The sequence below is a fragment of the Gekko japonicus genome, unplaced genomic scaffold (genome assembly GCF_001447785.1).
Source record: "Gekko japonicus isolate JY-2015 unplaced genomic scaffold, Gekko_japonicus_V1.1 scaffold2193, whole genome shotgun sequence".
Taxonomy (NCBI): domain Eukaryota; kingdom Metazoa; phylum Chordata; class Lepidosauria; order Squamata; family Gekkonidae; genus Gekko; species Gekko japonicus.
In genome coordinates this window covers 5,317-25,590 of record NW_015168111.1, presented here as the reverse complement: position 1 = coordinate 25,590, position 20,274 = coordinate 5,317, and the positions used below count along the sequence as shown (strand labels likewise).

The 20,274-nt window shown below is 42.0% G+C and overlaps 2 protein-coding genes across 2 annotated transcripts; one reads left to right on the top strand and one right to left on the bottom strand.

Annotated features, from left to right (window-relative positions):
* Positions 1-3,342: 3,342 nt before the first annotated feature.
* Positions 3,343-4,173, bottom strand: LOC107113489 (olfactory receptor 2D3-like). The gene has a single exon (XM_015414824.1). The coding sequence runs from the start codon at positions 4,171-4,173 to the stop codon at positions 3,343-3,345; it is 831 nt and encodes a 276-aa protein (XP_015270310.1).
* Positions 4,174-14,791: 10,618 nt separating this feature from the next.
* LOC107113488 (olfactory receptor 11A1-like) lies at positions 14,792-15,703 on the top strand. The gene has a single exon (XM_015414823.1). The coding sequence runs from the start codon at positions 14,888-14,890 to the stop codon at positions 15,701-15,703; it is 816 nt and encodes a 271-aa protein (XP_015270309.1). The 5' UTR covers positions 14,792-14,887.
* Positions 15,704-20,274: the final 4,571 nt, after the last annotated feature.

Below are 20,274 nucleotides of genomic sequence, written 5' to 3'. Positions count from 1 at the left end.
TCTCCTAAGCTGAGCCTGATTGCCTTGGGAAACAAAGGGGACTCAGGATATCTGAGCACGCTACCAAATTAACCTTGAGTCCCTGGCATATACTGAGGTCCTGAGTTGGAGGACCTGCATTGCTCAGAAATATAGAGAGCCAGTATATGATACCGCCGAAGATGTGGGGTAAAAAACTAGTACCTCCAAGGTACTAGTTTCCAGAAACCGCGGGGCAAGGGCGGGCACCTGATCACGTTTCCAGTGGTAGGTCATGGCATCCAGTGTCCTCCCATGTCCCGTCACTAAAAGGTTTTTTCCCCAAGTCTCCACGGGATGCGCACAAGCACCCAAAGGCACATGTGCACACTTGGTTTAAAAACAAACAACACAGCCCCCTCCTCTTTTCTGCACCCCCCCACTCCTGGCTCGGCCTGCTCGAGAGGAACTCTCTGCACCAGGCGGCAGAGGTAGAGGCGCTGGAAGAGCAGCCCAGCTGAAGCTCCTTCTGGAGGGGACCGGACGGAGGACACATCCCATTCCTCTGCAGCCCTGGAAGGGGATAAACCTGGAGCCTTTTGCTAAGGAGGCCGCTTCTTTGCCACGCTGCAGGATTGTCCTGTGATCGGCACCTTCCCCCCTAACCATGGGACCTCAACGGGACGTCTGATCACGCAGCCGTGCGTTATTTTGCTCCGGGGCAAACAGCCACGCTCCCCCCCACACATTTTCCTGCCCGTGTGACCGGGGCCTTAGTTATGGAGGCTAGCACAATGACTTTCAGTCAATTTCTACTCCTCTTCCTTCTGAAAAGGGACTTGAGCTTCTCTGGTTATTATTATTATTGCTGTTGTTGCTGCAGTTAATTAAATTTATAACTCAGTCTCCCTGGAAACCAGGTTCAGAGTAGGTAGCATCATTTGTAAAAACATTCAATGCATGAGACTGATAAATCACAATAAATAGCATAAAATACAATAAATTACATAATAAATAAATACATCCCAGTATACAGATAAGAGACGGTGTAAAATCTCACGGGGAGTAAGGTATAAAAGAAAAAGAGAAGAGATTAGATTTATAACCTGCCCTTCACTACCTGAAGGAGTCTCTGAGTGGCTTACAATCACTCTCCCTTCTTCTTCCCACAACAGACACTTTGTGAGGTAGGTGGGGCTGAGAGAGCTCTTCCAAGAACTGCCCTTGAGATAACAGCTCTGAAAAAATGTATGACTAACCCAAGGTCACTCCAGCAACTGCATGTGGAGGAATGGGAAATCAAACCCAGTTCTCCCAGATTAGAGTCTGTGCTCCTAACCACAACACCAAACTGGCTCTCTGTCTGATGAGAAGAAAAGGGCAAGGGAAAAGGGGAGAAAGGGATGAGGTCAATCCAAGGTGGAAACTGTCAAGATAGAGCCAGTCGCTGCCCTCAGCCATATGCCTGGTAGAACAACTCTGTTTTGCAGGCCCTGCAAGAGTATTCCACGAGGCTGAAAAGTCCCTGCCCCTGGTTGAGGACAGCCAGATGCTATTTGGGTCAAGGATCACCAGCAGACTTTGGTCACTAGAGCGTAACATTCTTTGGGGGAGACCAGGATAGGCAGTCTTGAGGATATGCCAGTCCCAGACTGTCAGCACCAAAACCTTGAACCGCCAAAACCTTGAACCTGATCCTGTCTTCAATTTGGAGCCAATGCAGCTGATAAAGCACCGATTGTATATGTGCTCTGAAAGATGTTTCTGTCAGAACCCACACAGCTGCATTCTTGACCAGTTGCAATTTTCAGGTCAGTCTCAAGGGAAGCCCTATATAGAGTGAGTTACAGTAGTCCAACCTGGAGGTGACTGTTGCATGGATCACTGTGGCTAAATCAGAGGGAACTTTTTAACCTGGCAAAGGTGGCAAAATGCCAGTTTAACAACATTCATGACCTGAGCCACCATTGAAAGGGAGGAATTCAGGATCACCCCCAAGCTCCGGATGGACAATGCAGATGTTAATGGCACACCATCAAGAGCTGCTAGAAGGGAGAAGACTCAGCAGCTGGCAACAAAGCCACACGGCCACCCCCTCTCTTCTCCTGCCAGCCAGCTGAGCAGAGAGGGTGGTTAAACTTTAACCCCCTTTCTGGAGCCAGTTTGATGTAGTGGTTAGGAGTGCAGACTTTAATCTGGGAGAGCAGGGTTTGATTCCCCACTCCTCCACATGCAGTTGCTTGAAGACTTCATCGACAAGGGAGGACAGAAACCTTGTGGGGCTGTCCCTTTAAGAGAGGGGGCGGAGCCACCAATAGCCCCACCATAGCTATGGGCCAGCACCCAGATGTGTGTGAGTTTATGTATATTTAATGGAGACCATTCAATGGAGGCCTCTTTACCCAAAATATATCAAGCACAGGTAAACTGAAGGACAGGCCTGCCACTGTGATCCCACTACCTCCTTCATTACTTTGTATTTAGCACTTGATATTATTATGAGGAGGGTATTTTCGCCTACCCTACACCATCAGCAGGGGTATTGGGCAATTGGCCTGGTGGTGCCATTTAAATAGGTTGGTCACTTGGCGGGATAGTGTGGGGTAAGGAGAAGTGGATTGAGGAGCATCAATTGGCTCCCCCCACCTTTTTGGGGGGGCAAGTGGTCTGTCAAGACCAGGCTTCAGTTTGTGTGGCTCAGGGCTGGGAATGCAGGCTGCCTGTAGGAACCCCCTGGATAGCCCTGCCTCCTAAGTTGTGCTGCTTGGGGGCTGGAGGGGCTTGGTGCAGCTGCAAGCCACGTAATTATGGCTCGGGCCAGGGGCAAAGAGGCTTGCCTAATGTGGCAAGGACGGGTTGGGGGAGACCCCTGGCCTTGCCATTCTGCATTGTCAGGTTGACCTTGCTGCTTTCAGTTGCTGAATAAATAAGGTGACCCTTAGTTATCCCAGCACTGTGTCTGTCTCCTTCTTTCAACTGAGGGGGAGGGGGGGCAATAATTGTTCTGAAAAAAACAAGCTGGACTAAAACTGATTAAATGTTTCATGTAGATCATGTAGATCATGTAGATCATGTTCTGAAAAAAACAAGCTGGACTAAAACTGATTAAATGTTTCATGTAGATCATTCTAAGTGTTGTGCAGATATTTAAAATCTGAGAATGCTTTGTTAAGGATCCCTAGACCAACCTAACCCATCTCAATGCAAATTACAATTCCCAGTTTCCCGGGGAATGATGAAAGACTGTTAAGGTAATTTAAGTACACATCTGCCCATTCACTAAGCAACAACGACAAAATCACCTCCTACTGTTGATGTAATGACCCAAATATCTGAGAAAAAACAGATTGTGTACATGCAACAATGCTCCATGTGGATGACAACTTAAGCAGCTTTCCCCATCATTTTGGACAAAGCCCCTTTAACATCCTTATTCCTTAAGCTGTAGATGACAGGGTTCAGCATTGGGGAGACCAGCGCATAGAAGACTGAAGCTCTCTTCTCCTGATCTGAAGCACGGTTGGAGCGGGGCTGCAAGTGAGTGAAGCCAATGGTAGTATAGAACAATGTGACGACAGTGAGATGTGTGGCACAGGTAGAAAATGCCCGTTGGCGTCCCTTGGCTGAATTCATGCTGAACACCACCCGTGCAATCTGGATGTAAGAGATCACTATGAAGGTGAAAGGCATCATGAGGACAATAACGCTGAGGGCAAAGATGAGAACCTCCACCATGTATGTGTCCATGCAGGCTAGCTGTAGCATAGGTGGCAACTCACAATAGAAATGGTTGATCTCATTGGGCCCACAGAAAGGGAAGGATGCCATGACTGATGTCAACACCACAGCATTAAGGAATGCCCCAGTCCAGCAGGCCCCAGCCATCTGCATGCACACCTGCATTCTCATCAGGGTGGGGTAACGCAGTGGCTGACAGATAGCTACATAGCGGTCATATGCCATGACAGCCAGGATGAAGCATTCAGTCATCCCACAAGAGAGAGTCAGGTTGAGTTGGACCATGCATCTGTTGAAAGCGATGGTCCTAATCCCAGAGGCCATGTGGATAAGCATTTGAGGGATTGTGATCAATGTGAAGAGGATGTCCAGCAAAGAAAGATTCCCAATGAAAAAGTACATAGCTGTGTGGAGGTGGGAATCAGTCCAGACCAAGAAGATAATCAGGCTGTTTCCAATCACAGTGGCCAGAGACATGGCGAGGAATGTAACCATGAGGAGAGGCTCCAAAGTGGGGGGACTGGTGAAGCCTAAAAGAGTGAACTCATATACAGAGGACAAATTCTGGCCCCACATCTTTCTCACCAACTCAACCTGCAATGACAGTATAAGTCATGACTGTAAAAAGCTCTGCTTGCAGTGCCTCAATTATACAACTCTAACTCTTGATTAGCAGATTGTGTATCAGATCTCATTGACTGAAACATTCTAAACCAACTTTTCTACCTCTAAGCCTCTTCCTCCTTCCTTTTCATTGTCACAGAGTCTCGGATTTCTCAGCTACATTTGAATCTTGGCCACCATGTTTTCCTATGCCTTGACATCTGTTATTTGAGAACTGCAGGGAAATTTTACTACACTCTGTTTCCCCTTCAAGTTGTATAAATGTAATTTTGCACAGTTTCCATTTCAGTAGAAGTGTTCTGTTATTAGGGTTACCTACTTCCAAGTGGGTGGAGCTGCGGTGGCTCAAGTGGTTAAGACGCTGAACTGCAGGCTGTGGGACAGTGCTGGCTCTTCGGCTTTGAAACGGAGATGAGCACCGCAACCCTAGAGTCGGATTCGACTGGCTTTCGAGCAAGGGAAACCTTTACCTTTACTTCCAAGTGGGACCTGGAGTTCCCCCAGAATTACAATTGCTCTCCAGGTTACAGAGATCTATTTTCCTGGAGGGAATGAAAAGTTCACAGGATGGACTCTATGGATTTCCAGCTCCCCAGGTACCACTCACAGATTTCCAGGAATTTCCCAGTGTAGTGTTGGCAACCCTGTCTGTTATATAACTTTTTAAAATGGCAATTTAATCGTGCTAAGGTTCTTATTTAAATTACATCAGGCACACAGTGTTCCTAGTGGTGGCAGAACTTACTGAAAAAACACAATGTGCAGAACCTTATTCCATGTCCAGCAACATGTGCATATGTTTTCACAATTTTTTTTTTTGTGAGCAAAAATATCTGCATTAAAATATATTCACTAAAATATGAGGCAGTCCAGTCTTCTGGGAAGCTACAAGGCCTGTTGATGCATCAGCCCTGATCATCTCTGCTGTTTCAATTCTACTTAAAAATAGGCTGCTAACTATTCACTATACTAAATAAATTTTGCAGTTCTTTGTAAGCAAAACAAAAAAAGCTCAGACAGTCGCACTAGTGCCTGAGCCCATACACTAGGGTCTAGCTGCTAACTATTCACTATACTAAATAAATATTGCAGTTCTTTGTAAACAAAACAAAACAGCTCAGACAGTGGCAATAGTGCCTGAGCCCATACACTAGGGTCTTGACCAACAGTATTCACCCTTAGGCTCATGGTGAGCTACATTCGCAATTACCATCAACCAAAAGAGCCAAATCACTGCATGCCTGGCACATCACTTCACCAAACACACACATATGATAATATAAGTAGTAATATTAAATGTATAATTATAACCAGATGCTGCAGAGAAGAATCGTGGTGTTCTTGGAGAGGGCTGGCCCATTATTTCTATTCCTGGAATGAGTCCCACAAATCAGTGAGGCTCACAGCTTACCCATCCTCCAGTCCCTCTGGCAAGGGCTGTTTCAAGGTGTGAACAACCTGCAAACCACAAGCCCCACCAGACAATGGCCTAGATCAGTTTCCTGGAACATGAAGCAGATGCCACACTGGGGGAATGTTGCTTTGAAAAACCACAAGTATTGTGCCAAATAGCTACAAGTGACTTCCGAGACATTGCATGTGTATCACTTCACTGGACATTGTTTCATTAAAATGTGCTGGGACTAATTTATTTAATATTTCTTTTAAATTCATGTTCTCAACATTCGACCTTGTAAACGTAGTTAACCCCACTGATTACCTGTGGTCCAAAATACATCGACCCCCACTCTTTTTGGGGAATATTGTAAAAATGTTGAATATCATACAAAACTGAATTTCTCCTTCTTTCAATGTGAATTGACTGAAACCATCTGAAAGCATTGAAGTAATGTGTGAACATATAAAGGTACATAAGACACATGTAAACTTGTAGCTCATATATTTTTAATGTACACATTAAGCAAAAGAGCTTTCTTAGTTACATGGATCATAGAGACATGTCAAGGCCCCCTCATCCTCAATCCAAAGTGATGATGTTTAGCAAGAGCTAAACCATGTGGCTCTGCTGATCATGTGCCTTTGTTATGTTGTGCAGCCATATCACAACTGACCTACACATTGCATTGTGGGTAGTAGCATCAGGCTGATATTAAATGAAGTGTTTGCCTACTGATGGACATGCTATGCCATATAGTCGAGCCATTTCCTTCCTTCCAGCAGGGTGTGCGTGTGAGATGAAGACTCTGGCAAGAAACTCCCAATGAGAATGCTGTAGACTAGAAACACACATTGGCAATGTTTTCAATAGCCACTATGGGAAGACGTCATACTTCCCTAGCAAAGGAGCTTCTTTGCATAGAAAAAGACCCAGGTTCAGTCTCAGAAATCTCTAACTAAAAGGATTAGGTAGCAGATGATGTCAAAGATCTCTGCATAAATCCTGGCGAGCCACTGCCAATCTGAATAGACAGTAATGATCTCAATAGACCAATGGTATAATTTAGTAGAAGGCAGCTTCATATGTGTTCAATCAAACTATATTGACATCAGACTTAAAAAAAACTTGCTTAGCAGACTTTAAAAAATATTTTACTTGCAAAGTGAATTATAATTTAGTTTTGTTGTTGTTGTTGTTTTTGCCTGCATACTAGAACAGCAAACCGAGATTAAACAACCATGGTTTGGAATTGTGGTTTATAGAAAAGAAACAAACCCTTGTTTGTGGTTGAGACTTAATAATAATAATTTGCTGTGAACCAGAAGTCTTTGGTACTGGAGCCATGAGTGATGGAAAAGGAACACATGAGCCCCAGAACTTCCCAAGTTCATTTTCATAGTGACAAACCATTCCATCGGAATACAGCAACAGGCTATATTGAATTGCATATAATAGTTTTATATCAAAACATGAAACTCTGTATACACACAGAACTTCCTGCTTTAGACAAGATCACTTACCTGGTCTCAGATCCATTGATCTATGGAAGCCCTGGCAACTTCTTTGAGTACTTTGGACAGATCTTCATCTGTAATAGGGTTTCCAGCTGAGTTCCTACATGGATAGAACAAGCCAGCAGATCGTTTGAAGGCACCATCTAGGACCTACTAGAGACTGGTCAGAATCCAAATTGGATTTATGCTACCCTGGGATACAAATCAAAGCCTATCCTCCAAAATGAACAACAATCGTGCTTCTATTGATTAATTTCTATTTCAGTAGGACTACTCTGTTTGCTACCAGAACTACTGCCACTTCTACTATGAATACAAGTAACTACTAAAATAACTGTACAAGCAGTAGATATCTGTGAGGAACTGCATGCACATGGAAGCTTATACCTTGAATACAACTTTGTTGGTCTTAAAGGTGCCACTGGAGTCAAACTTCTTTAAAAAAAACCTGGAAAAATATTGTCCCATACTTATATATGCAAGTAAGTGCTGCTAAGTCACAACTGACTCATGGTGACCAAGTAAGTGGTTTTCAAAGCAAGTGAGAAGTAGAGGTGGTTTGCCATTGCCTTTCCTTGGTGGTCTCCTATCCAAGTACTGACCCTGTTTAGCTTCTGAGATCTGATGAGACTGGGCTATACATGCCACCTTCCCTCCCTGCACAATACTTACATGGTATAAAAATGTTCAATGCTCTCATTATATGAGGATCCGACAGTACACCATTGTTCAAGCATAGAACATGCAGGGTAATCTCACAATACCTATTGAACTAATATGTATACATCTTCCTTTGAGGTTCTTCCAAGCATAGAACATGCAGGGTAATCTCACAGATACCTATTGAACTAATATAATGTATACATCTTCCTTTGAGGTTCTTATCTGAATTTTTAGATTTTATTTGAAGTATTGGAAAGATCTACTAACTTACTGGCAGTGGGTTGGATCCAACATTTCTCATCCATTAAAGGTTAATCCACTATTCACTACAAAGGAGTCCTCTAGTGGGAGAGGACTATACTATTAGTAGAATTTGCAACAAAATATTGCATGCCTCAGGTCCTTGGACGTTTAAGATATATTTGAAAGCACATTAAAATGTCAAAAATGACATGTTGGACATTGATCCACTAGGGAGAAACCGCAAAAATAACCCTGGACTAATACATTTATTTGAACCAAATAAAAATAATAAAGAATGCAAGATCCAGAACAGAGAACGGAATGGTTAAGGGTGGAAGATCCAGTAGCCTTCATACCATTCAGAAGTAAAATATTCAGAAGGGCATATACAACTAGAATATTTTTCTGCACCTTACCAACTGCAGACAACAAACTTGATGCCCTCATGAATAGTTAAATCCCTAGAAAGTTCTAAGCCTGTTATCTTTTGAATTCCTTAGGCACAGGTGCCTACAGAAGCAATTAACTTGGTCTGAGGCATACTTTGGACTTTCCAAACAGAACTTTAATTCAACTCTAGTCCCAGGCAAAATTCCCCTTACTACATCCCCTATCATGAATGGCTTCAGTCCATGGTAGTCCCATCATCTGAATTGTTTTGGTGGTCAAAGGTAACCCCTCTTTCCCCCTCCAGGAGGGAGGGGGAAGTAGATGGAAAGCTGAAGTCAGAGGAGCAGATCAAGGTAGCTTGATGGTTGGCTGGGAAGGAGATAGGGTTGCCAATGCCAGGTTGGAAAATTCCTGGAGATTTGAGGGGTGGAGCCTGGAGAGGGTGGGGTTTGAGGAGGGGTGGGACCTCAGACAGGTACAATGCCATAGACTCCACCCTCCAAACCAGCCATTCCCTCCTGGGGAACCATTGTTGCCAATCTCCTGGTGAAGGCTGGAGAGCACTCAAAATTACAACTGTTCTTCAGGTAGCAGAAATCAGTTCCTCTGGAGAAAATGGTGGACTCGGTGTCATTATACCCTGCTGAGGTTGCCACAGCAAATTGACACTGAGTGCCCAAGGCCAGGACACCTGCCCAGAGCATCTTTCTAGAGCTCAATGTATTTATTTCCACAATGGGCCTTACTCCTAGTACTATATAAGACAAAGATTCTTTGGGACTTTCGATTACACCGTCTACTAGTCAAATATCTGGCTGTGACAGTCCATAATAATTACTACAACAACAATAACTTAAGTATGTCTGTTAGGAAATGGTCTTGTAAGACCCATTCCTGTTCACTAAGGAGTTTTCAAATTCTGCTGCTATCCTGGGTTTCCAGCCTGCAAGGTACCATCTTCCCTTATTTCCCTTATAGTTCTGCTATATTCTTTTGAGTATTTCTGTTGCCACCAAGGAATCTGAAAAGCACCTCCTGCTAGAAGGATTAGTACATGTAGACTTCTTTGTCTCATTGTCATTTAAACCTCCCGCCTGTATGCTGTGTCTCATATTTCATTCATACTAGCTACAGTGGAAATGAAAAACTTCCTGCCTCGTCCAATGTTCCCTCTAAGCTCCACAGTGTTGTGAACAGAAAGTCTACCTCATGAGCAAAACCAAAACCAAGTAGTATTAAAGTTGTGAGTGAGTCTACATTTGGCCATCACATAATTTATTTTTAGAAGACTATTTCCATAACCTTGTAAAAATCTCAGAATAAATTATTTTAAATTATATTTACTTCACTCATCGGTATCTGGGGCTCTGGGGGAGCTGTTTTTTGAGGTAAAGGCACTAAATTTGCAGCATAGCTGCTGGTGCCTCTCCTCAACACCCCCCCCCCAAGTTTCAAAAAGACTGGATGCGGAGGCCCAATTCTATGGGCCCCAGAAGGAGGTGCCCCCATCCTCCATTGTTTCCAATGGAGGGGGAAATGCCTTGAGGGCTGAAGCAGTAATCCCTGCACTGCCTGTTAAAAAGTTTGTGCACCAGCGCCCCCTAGTGCAGTTTAGAGGGAACTATGGCCTCATCCCATTCTCACTCTTTGGAAGGTGTGACCGAATAAAGCTTAATGTGGGTACAGAGACCAGGTTTCATGTTAAAACAACCAATAAAAATGCCCATGTGATCTGTAAAAAGATCACACCAAACACAAATATTAAAAAGGTGATAAAACCACATATCATCTTTACCTAAACTCTGTACATATGTTAAAAATATTAAATTGATATGGGCTATTTATTCTTGGAGTTTTAAGTAGTCAGGTGTATTTCATTATATCAGTTCCTCTGTATGTGTTTATACCCCATTGTGATCCCCAGACTATGTGCTGAGTCCAGGTGTAAACAAGAATGGCTTATTTCTTAACTGCTTGAGACAATACGGCCAAGACAGAGAGAGGTTCTTCTTGGTGTCCACACTGCCCCACACTGGAGGGGCAACTGACCACAGCCCCAGCCTCCCAGTGGATTCTCTAAGATTGCCCATGTCATTCAATTTATTCCTCTCTAGCAGGAAGAGATACATTTATCTTGGAATTTCCTCCTCTCACTGTTCCCTAGGTATGACCTTATTGTCCTTTATCCTTCTTCTGGGTAGGGGTATTTACATAGGTAAGGTGCTAAATTAGTCTGTTCCTATGAGTTGACTGGTTCCCCTGTAATTTTCCCTTTGCTAGGTGTGGGAAAATTTTAACCTTCCAGGACAGTCAGTTGCTGACCTAAGAGTAGCAGTTTTCTTACAAAGGATTTCCAAAGGGAAATTAGAAAGAGTGACTGCTGAATTGCAACTGATAATGAAGCTCAAGACAATGCATCCACCTGGTCTTAATTGAGACCTAGGTTTCCTATCTTATTACCAATGCTGATTTCTCCACATCACTATCCCTCTGCATATCTCACCTAATACAATTGTGCCTGCCATTGTCATTCACCTGCTATTGTTATTTGCATGCTAATGTCATTCCACATCTGAAATCACTCCACTTTCCAATATAGAGGACAGATGAACTCACATTCTAGCTGTATCTGAAGAAATTAGCAGTGACTCAGAAAATCTCATACCCTGCTACAAATGTTGTTCGTCTTTAAGGTGCTACTGGACCCTTACTCTTTTACTACTGCTACAGAAAGACTGCTATCCATCATGATAATTATTGACAGAGTTTGGGATGATGCAAGAGGAGAGCCCCAAGACTGTGCTTTGCCCTGGGTCATTGCCTTATGGCCTTACTAGCTACTTCTTGTATCTTCCTCTTCTTTTGGGAATCTCTCATCCAAACTCTGTGGCTTTTTGGCTTCTTTAGTCCCTCCTCCTTATTCTTTGTTTTCCTGTTTGGGGCAGTTCTCATTCTTCACTGTAACTTTCCTGTCCTGTTTCCTTCTCCAGAGTCTCAAACACTGTGCTTGCATACAAACTAGGGAAAGGCATGGTACAAAATGTTTTAAATAAACATTTTATTTACTAAAAGTACTGTATCTTTCATCTAAACATTGAGGTTTGGGAGATGTAGCCTGGCAGAAATGTAAGTGGGGTGCGTCCCTAAATACAACAGATGCAAAATTGTACGAGACTTTTGCTATCTGTTGTTAAGAATAACAGGGAAGAACTAGGGTAGCAGATTCCTCTTCTGATGACAGCCCAATGTTTTCCCAAATGTCTAGTTCATTCCTCAAAGGAACTGTGCAAATAGCATCCTTCAGCTTTATTTTTTCCCTTTTATATTTACAAAGCTATACAGACCTTTATCTGCCAGCCATGACTGTTGCCAAAGTTCCTAGCCATAACTCATCTTTAGGGTAGTGTGTTTGTTTATTATTTGAAAATGTCTTATAATTAGGGAAGCGTTTATTGCCCAATCAAGTTATGTTTAATGAGTCATCTGGAAAAGACAATATCCTCAAGTTTCCCTTGAGAACAGAAACACACTGGGCAGAAGGAAGCATGCTACATATAAAAACTCATTTTCTGAGAGCAGCTCGAATTATACAATGAAGGGACCATACAAAATTTTTTGTCACCTATATACTAAAGACAAAAGATCTTCCAGCCTACAGGAAAACAGCTGCTTAGGCTTCTATCCATCGTTAAAATCACTCAGATAGGTAAACATTTAATAAGGTAAGCCAGAGGACTCTCCCATTCTGATTAATAAATGTTGTTGGCAATTGTGTATGAACCAAAACTGACCTAGCGGGGCAAATTCAGGAGAGTAATGGGTATGGTCCAGGTCATGTACTAAGTCTGCCAGAAAGGTGATGTTTGCTTCCAACAGGTTCATCCAAAGTCTAGCATGAATAGAAAATCTAGTTCGGAGTATAACGCCACTTCACATAATCTATCTCTCTAATCTCTTCAGAAGGGGGTTGTAAAGATCACAGTGTTACTATCTCCATATTACAAATTGCAAATTGAGGTGTGAAAGAAACTAAGGAAGTTTGTCGCTTGGGTAAGATTCAAGCAGGGTATTACCCAGTTTTCTGTTTAGTTATGCTATTAGCTACTCAACTCTCCGAGCTCAAAACATATTCTAGAATCCTGTGAAATATTCAGGAATCCTGGGTTCATTTATCATTTATCAGTATATAAGGCACTCCCCAAAAGTTGGAAAACAGTGATTATTATAAACTTGGGGATGACATCCTGGTGACTATAAATAATGTTTCAGACATTTTTAAAAGATAAAAATAGACCAGTCAAATTATTATCTACCCTCCCTTGTACTTTCTCAGGGTGGCATACAGTTCTCCCTTCTCTATTTGAACCTCACAACAACCCAGTGAAAGTTAGAGAGAGAGAGAGAGGCCCAAGATCATCCTCTGAACATGAAAGTTAGAGAGAGAGAGAGAGAGAGGCCAGAGATCATCCTCTGAACATTGTGACTCAATAGAGATTGGAACCTAGGTTTCCCATCTCCTACCTACCCTTTCATTCTAATTGCTAAACCATACTGGCTTAAGAGTCACAATACACTAACAAAAAAGAGATCTGGAGAAACAACATAGCTAATATGGAAGGGGTTGTGAAGAAAAGATTAATAAATAATTGCTTTGCCTAACTATACTCCACAAGATTAATACTTGCACCAAAAACATAAACTCTAGTGGCACAATTCTTGCAAGCCCATCTCTGCATATCCCCTCCAAGAAACTCAGGTGGAAGGCAACAAGGAGCTGGGTTGTGGGGGGATTCATCTCTCCCCCACCACCAAGTCAGCCTGCTGTTTATTTTCTTTAGGCTGAGATTTTTTAAAAAAAATCCCAAGTTTTTAGTTGAGTTTATTATATTCTACCTGGCTGTTTGGCCACTTGGATATCTTATACTTTTAATCTATTTTCTATATTGTTTTGGATTGTTTTCTTTGATTGGTTCTTTACTGTCTTATAATTTTATGCTGAGAATCTTGATGTTTTACTGACTTTTCACTTCTGATCCCCCCCCCTCCCAGTCGGGTGGTTATGATTTTGTTGATGCTGATATGGGGTTGATTTTTCACTGGTGATTGTTTAGGGATTGTAATTTAGGTTGCACTGATTTTGTACAGTTTTACATTGGTTTCCTTATATCTTGATATGTCTCTGATAGTAACATTTTGGAGCAATAGAATAGAAAAATATTAAATATATAACATATAATTAGTTGCACAAAATCCTGACCAAACATCTCTTTACCATTTTTTATATTGTGTAGGCACTTGTGATTTATCAGATTTCAACCCTGTTTATTTGATAACATTTTTAAATGGACATGGGCTTTAATTTGTATTGTAAATCTTGCTTGACAAGTAAATAGCATCAAAATATACAATGCAAAGCATATAGGAAGCCTGATTAAAAGTTAACCTGTTAGAATTAAACATTTAGTTCAGTTTCAAAGCTCTATTATTCAGAACTGTCAGTCCTGCTGAGCACACTGCAGGCATGCTTAAGAAGAGGCAAACCAAACTGTGCAAGCTAGATATGTTTCTGATGCAACATCAGAAAAGAAAGTATGTTATCTATGTTATGTGCCATTATGTTGGTTGCAACTTATGGTGACTCTTTGAACTGATGACCTCCAAAATGTTCTACCATTAACAGCCTTATTCAGGTCTTGCAAACAGATTGCCATGGCTTCCTTTATTGGGCCAATCCATCTCATTATGCCCATCAAAATATCTACATTAGTGGTGGTGGTGGGGAATGTAATAGCCTTCATCATTGTGGTACTAAGACACTTCCTGGTGGGTATCAGATGGTGACCAGAAAAATCTAATACTCTCACAGGCAAGGCATAGAGAAAAGACATGAGTGTCAACAAAATAATTTTAGGATACTGATTGCTCAGAATCACCTATGAAGTTCAGCACACAAGTGTCAATTCATAATATTCATGGGAACAATCCAAGTAGTGGATACAAGTTTGGCAGTGATAAGGAAGACAGACTATAATAAATCACCAGTGGTTACAATTACTAGTAATTTACATGTCTAAAATATTTACTCCTAAAGCAGAAGTATTTGCTCCTGAACCCATAGTTCAGCTGTCTACTATGGGATGAGGATGATGAAGAAGACAACAGCGATGAGTATGTGGGTTACATATGTAGGGATCATGAAACTAATACCATTTCATTTTCTTTTGAAGAATAAGACATGGCCAGTGCAGGATGGGGAAATCAAACGGTTGCTGCTGAATTAAATCTCCTGGGATTTGGGGATGCCCATCACCTGCAGATTCCTCTCTTCTTCCTCTTTCTGCTGATCTACATCTGCACTATGGCCGGGAACATCCTCATTGTTGCCTTAGTGATTTCCGAACCACAGCTTCATACCCCCATGTATTTCTTCTTAGGTAACCTCTCCTGCTTGGATAGTTTCACAGTTTGCACCATCCTGCCGAAGATGCTTGCTGGCTGCTTGACCGGGCATGGCACCATTTCTGTTTGGGGTTGTATTGCCCAGTTTTACTTTTTTTCCTCTTTAGCTGCTGTAGAATGTTATCTCTTAGCAATGATGTCTTATGATCGGTATTTAGCCATTTGCAAACCTCTGCATTATGTCTGTCTTATGAACACCAAGCTGTGCTTCCGTTTGGCAGCTGGCTCTTGGATCAATGGATTCATAGGGATGTCCATATACATATTCCTGATGTCCCAGCTAATATTCTGCGGGCCTAAGGACATTGACCATTTCTTCTGTGATATAACTGCAGTAATGAAGCTTTCTTGTGGGGAAACTAACACTGCAGAACTTGTGATCACAGTATTTGCATCCATATTCACCTTTCCACCATTTACATTAACCATGACCTCATACATATTCATCATCAGGAACATCATGCGGATCCCATCCGCCACTGGGAAGAAAAAAGCTTTCTCAACTTGTTCTTCTCACCTTATTGTAGTTTCCATTTTCTATGGGACGTTAGTGATTGTTTATGTGCTTCCAAGGACTGAGAGGCTCAGAGCATTAAACAAAGTTTTCTCTGTCTTTTACACACTTCTGACTCCCTTGGTAAATCCTTTGATATATAGCCTGCGAAACCGAGAGATGAAGAATGCCCTGAGAAAAATTCTGAAGAAATGTGTCTAGTCCATTGCACTCCAGGGAATTTACTTTTTGAACAGATGTCATCCATGATAGTTAATGTTTAATATTTATCACTAAGCACAAACTTCCTTAGAATAGGTTGGAGACATAGACTTGTTTTTGTGAAGAGGAAGATTTCCTTTGAAGGATGGTGACTCTTTGAGGAAAAGAATGCTTGGATCCATTATAGAATCATAGAATCATAGAGTTGGAAGGGGCCATATGGGCCTTCTTGTCCAACCCCCTGCTCAATGCAGGATTAGCCTACAGTATCCATGACATTTATGCAGATGCTGCTTAAAGACTGCCAGAGAGGGGGAGCTCATTACCTCCCTAGGAAGCTGATTGCTTTGTTGCAGAACTCTTACTGTAAAAAAAGTTTTCCCTAACACCCAGCCAGTACCTTCCCGCTTTTAATTTAAACCTGTTATTGTGAGTCCTATCCTCTGCTGCCAACAGGAACAGCTCCCTTCCCTTCTCTAAGTGACAGCCCTTCGAATACTTAAAGAGAGCAATCATGTCCCCTATCCACCCCCTCTTCTCCGGACTGAACATTCCCAAGCTCCTCATCCTTTTCTCATAGGGCTTGGTCTCCAGGCCCCCAATCATCCTTGTCACTCTTCTCTACATGTGTTCCATTCTGTCCACATCCTTTTTGAAGTAAAGGCTCCAGAACTGCACACAATACTCCAGGTAAAGTCTGACCAATCCAATGTACAGTGGGACTATGACATCTTGTGATTTGGATGTTATGCCTATTATTATCCCATTACATCATGAAGGATATGGACAATAGCCACAAGGACAACTAAAGTTCTGACTTCTTTGTTATTGACTATAGCCTGGAACTTCCAAGACAGGGAGAATTAGATACAGTATCCAGTCAGCTGATAAAGGCTTACATCCTATGGATTTGTATTTCTAACAGTGCCTTCTTCCTATGGTTCAAGGTGTCTCCTGCTGATGCAAGAGGCTTTTCTGCAGCAGAAACACCTATTTTGTCAGGAGAAGTAAGGAAAGATATTACCATGAGCGGATCACATCCATAGGATCCATCCCAAAGTCTAAAGCAGCTTCCACAGCAATAGAAAGTCTCAGATTTCATCTTTGATTTTGAAAGTTCTCTTAACAAGGTAACCTCTTTGGAAAAGGACAGAATGGAACCACTTGCACTGCAGAAAGGAGATGGACAGGATGCTTAAAATTAAGCAGATTTTTCTGTCGTGCAACTAAAACATGAATGTCAATTCATTTTAATTATCTGTCATGTGAAATCATATATTAAAGCTCTATGTTTCAAACTAAAACATTGCCACATAATAATAAACTGCTTTGCATACAATTATTCACATATTTGAATACCATATGTCCTCTCAGGAGCTCAGGGTATCATAACTGAAGGTATCCCTTTTATTTTCACATCTCTGGAAGGTAGATTATTATGCATTTCTTTTTATTTAAAATGCACTTGGCGCAAAGTAATCCATAGAATTTCCAGGCGGAATGAAAATTGGAACTCAAGTATCCTTCCAGCATTCTTTCAACTTCAGTACATACAGAATCACTATTACATGCAAATTTTAGATAAGGAGGGTTTGCTAGTTGAAGGAAGATGGACCCATCCCCTATTCAAGAAAAGCTGATATTTTGACAAATAAAGGCTTGCTTTGTAAGGATGAGTTATTATGTATGGACTCAAATATTTCCTAGCATGAGTTTAGCATACATGAAGCTACCATAGACCATTGGTCCATTAAGGTCTGTATTGTCTACAGGGACTTTCTTATCAATTCAGGGTGCTGGTGCTGACCTTAAAGGCCTCTATAGTTTGGGGATTAGCATACCATAAGGACTGCTGTGACAGATGGCTTCAGTTTTGCCTCTCCCCAAGAACAGCCAATGGAAGCTAAAGGAATGTTGAGAGTAGAGAGACAGATCCTTTCTGCATTTGCCTGCCCCTCCAGATTTTCTCTGTGTTTGAGTCGAGGCAATTTAAGTCCATGGCAAAACAGCATCCAAATGACCTGGGGCAATGACAGTTTGAAACTGGGCTGACCACTGAAGGGAGGTAATGCAATGCAGAATGGGGAAAAACCCATAATAAAAAGAAGGTAGAATTCAATTTTAGTGCAGAATTGTTTGGAGGACACCATGGGGAACATGGATTAAAAGGAGAGTATAAAAAGGAACCACTGAGGGAGTGAAAGCCAATTGGACAGCAGTTGTGTTGCAGCTAATAATTCTGAATTTGAGGGAGGCAGAAGAGTAGCCTGCTACTGATGGTGAAGTGACCTTGTAATAAAGAGTCCTACAAACATGAAATTAATTAAAGTTCAAAAGTGTGAGAACTGAGAAAAGTTGTGTGTGTGTGTGTATGAATCACTCCCCTGTTGTGTTAAACTTTCAATAAACATTTAACTCCTTTTGGTTGTTTAACCCTGCTTATTGGATGTACATTGTTTCAGAGGAGGAAACACACATACACACACCAGTAAAGCCTTGGTCACTATGCATATATCTGTGACTAAACGGTGGCAGTGTGACAAGGGAAAACAGTGTTTAGTTCACAACCCCAACAGCTCTGTGAAGTGTCTGGGTGATGGGTGGTTGACATAGGGAATTAGGTTTCCCTGTCTGTTTATGACGGGGGGGGGGGGGGAGGAGAGAGGACATCCTGTGTATGTAAAAGGGTTAGGGCTCTCAGCCTATTAAGATGGGTCGCAAACTGTGACTGCAGGAACTACATGTATCCCTATGTAAAAGGGGTTTTGTTGGGAGGTAGTGTGTCTGCGGCTTACGGGAAGGAAGTGGTGAATGTCTGAGTAAGTGATTGCTGCTGGGTGGTGCCCCACCTTCTCTGTCATGCCACAAAATTATGGATCCCCTCCTAGCACTGTCTTCTGCAAGCAGCTTGAGATTTTTGTTTGATTGTTTCATGTGATATTACCTCAGTGACCACTCCTTCCTGTTCCATGTTTTAAGCGCTGTCTACATTTTAGATAAGAATTATAATATTGAGGTTAATTGGGTGTATGATCTTTTCTTCATAATGCTGTTTTTGTTAGTTTAATTGGTGGCCTTGAGCAGAAAGGCACAGGTATGAATGCTGTAAATAAATATACTAGATAACTTGTTGTTGTTGTTCAGTCGCACAGTCGAGTCCGACTCTTCGCGAACCCATGGACCAGCTCCCGCCAGGCCCTCCTGTCTTCCGCCGTCCTCTGAAGATGGCCCAATTTCATATACTAGATACTGCAAGACTTTAAATGTGAAGATTTCAAGGCATATTAAATTGGTATTCCCTTAAGGGAAATTTCAATTCCCAACCAAATTATGGATTAAGAATCAGCTGGAAGAAAGAAGACACTCTTGAGAACAGGAAATACCCTTAGCAAAAAAAAAGCCATGGTACATATAAAAGTTCATCTTCTGAGAAGCCTAAACTGCACACTGGTCATTGGGAGTAGAACCAGATGATATACTTTGCAATCTATATCTTAAAGACAGAAGTGTTTCCAATGTGTGAGAAACCAGTTATTCCCTTTAGCTGCTTCAGCCTCCATCTGCCCAGAAACCCAAGAACTGTAAATGCTTCACTGAATAAGGTAAACTCAAGATATACCTTCTGATGAAGATTTTTGCCTGCCAAAGTGTTAAGAACCTGTGCTGGCCTAAGGTGGCACTTGCAGGAAATTTCTGCATATGCAAGTCTCTGTTCACATGACGTGATGGTGAAGCTCAATGGGTCCAAACAGTGCTTGCCATGAATTGAGTGTGCACCCTAGAACTGAAAAACGGTTAAGCCATGCATACCATCTCTGTAATCTTGTTAACAATTGGGGTAGCCAAACCCTTGGTGGGGCTTAAAGTTGCCTGGAATGACAACTGATCTCCAGACTATAGAGATCAGCAACCACAAGGGAAATGGCAGCTTTGGAGGGTGGACTGTATGACACCACTTCCCTGCTGAGCTCCCTCACTTCCCCAACCTTGCCTTCTCTGAGCTCGGCCTCTACATCTCCAGAAATTTCCAAGCATGGAGTTGGCAACCCTAATTAACAGCCTTGTCAGATCTATCATTATTTTTGTATTGTAAATTGGCTTTCAGAGAAAAAATTCTGTGCTTTAGGCTAGCTAGGAAGTTCCCAGCTGAGTTGATATTCAAGTTGGGGATCTCCTAATATATTTCTTCCTCTCAGGCAGTGCAGTCCTATGCAGAGTTACTCCAGTCTAAGCTATTCAGCATCAGCTGTCTTAGACAGGAGTAACTCGGCATAGGGTTGCAATGTTAGCTAGCCACTCAACTGTCCAGCTGTACACATGCCCCTGAATTGTCTAGAATGTGCACAGATTCTGGGATCTTTGATGCATTCATCACCATGGAATAGATTCCTTGAAAGCTGGAAGCTTGGATGCGTTGGTTTCTATGAATTTAGGAATGAAGAACAGCAAATAGTCAGGCGACTTAAGCATCTTTCAGTAATCACAGTTGAATAGGCAATGTACTACAAAAGGAAAAGCAGGGAATGGAGTTTTGTAGAAATTGCTTAGCAAAATTATCCCAATGTTGCTTT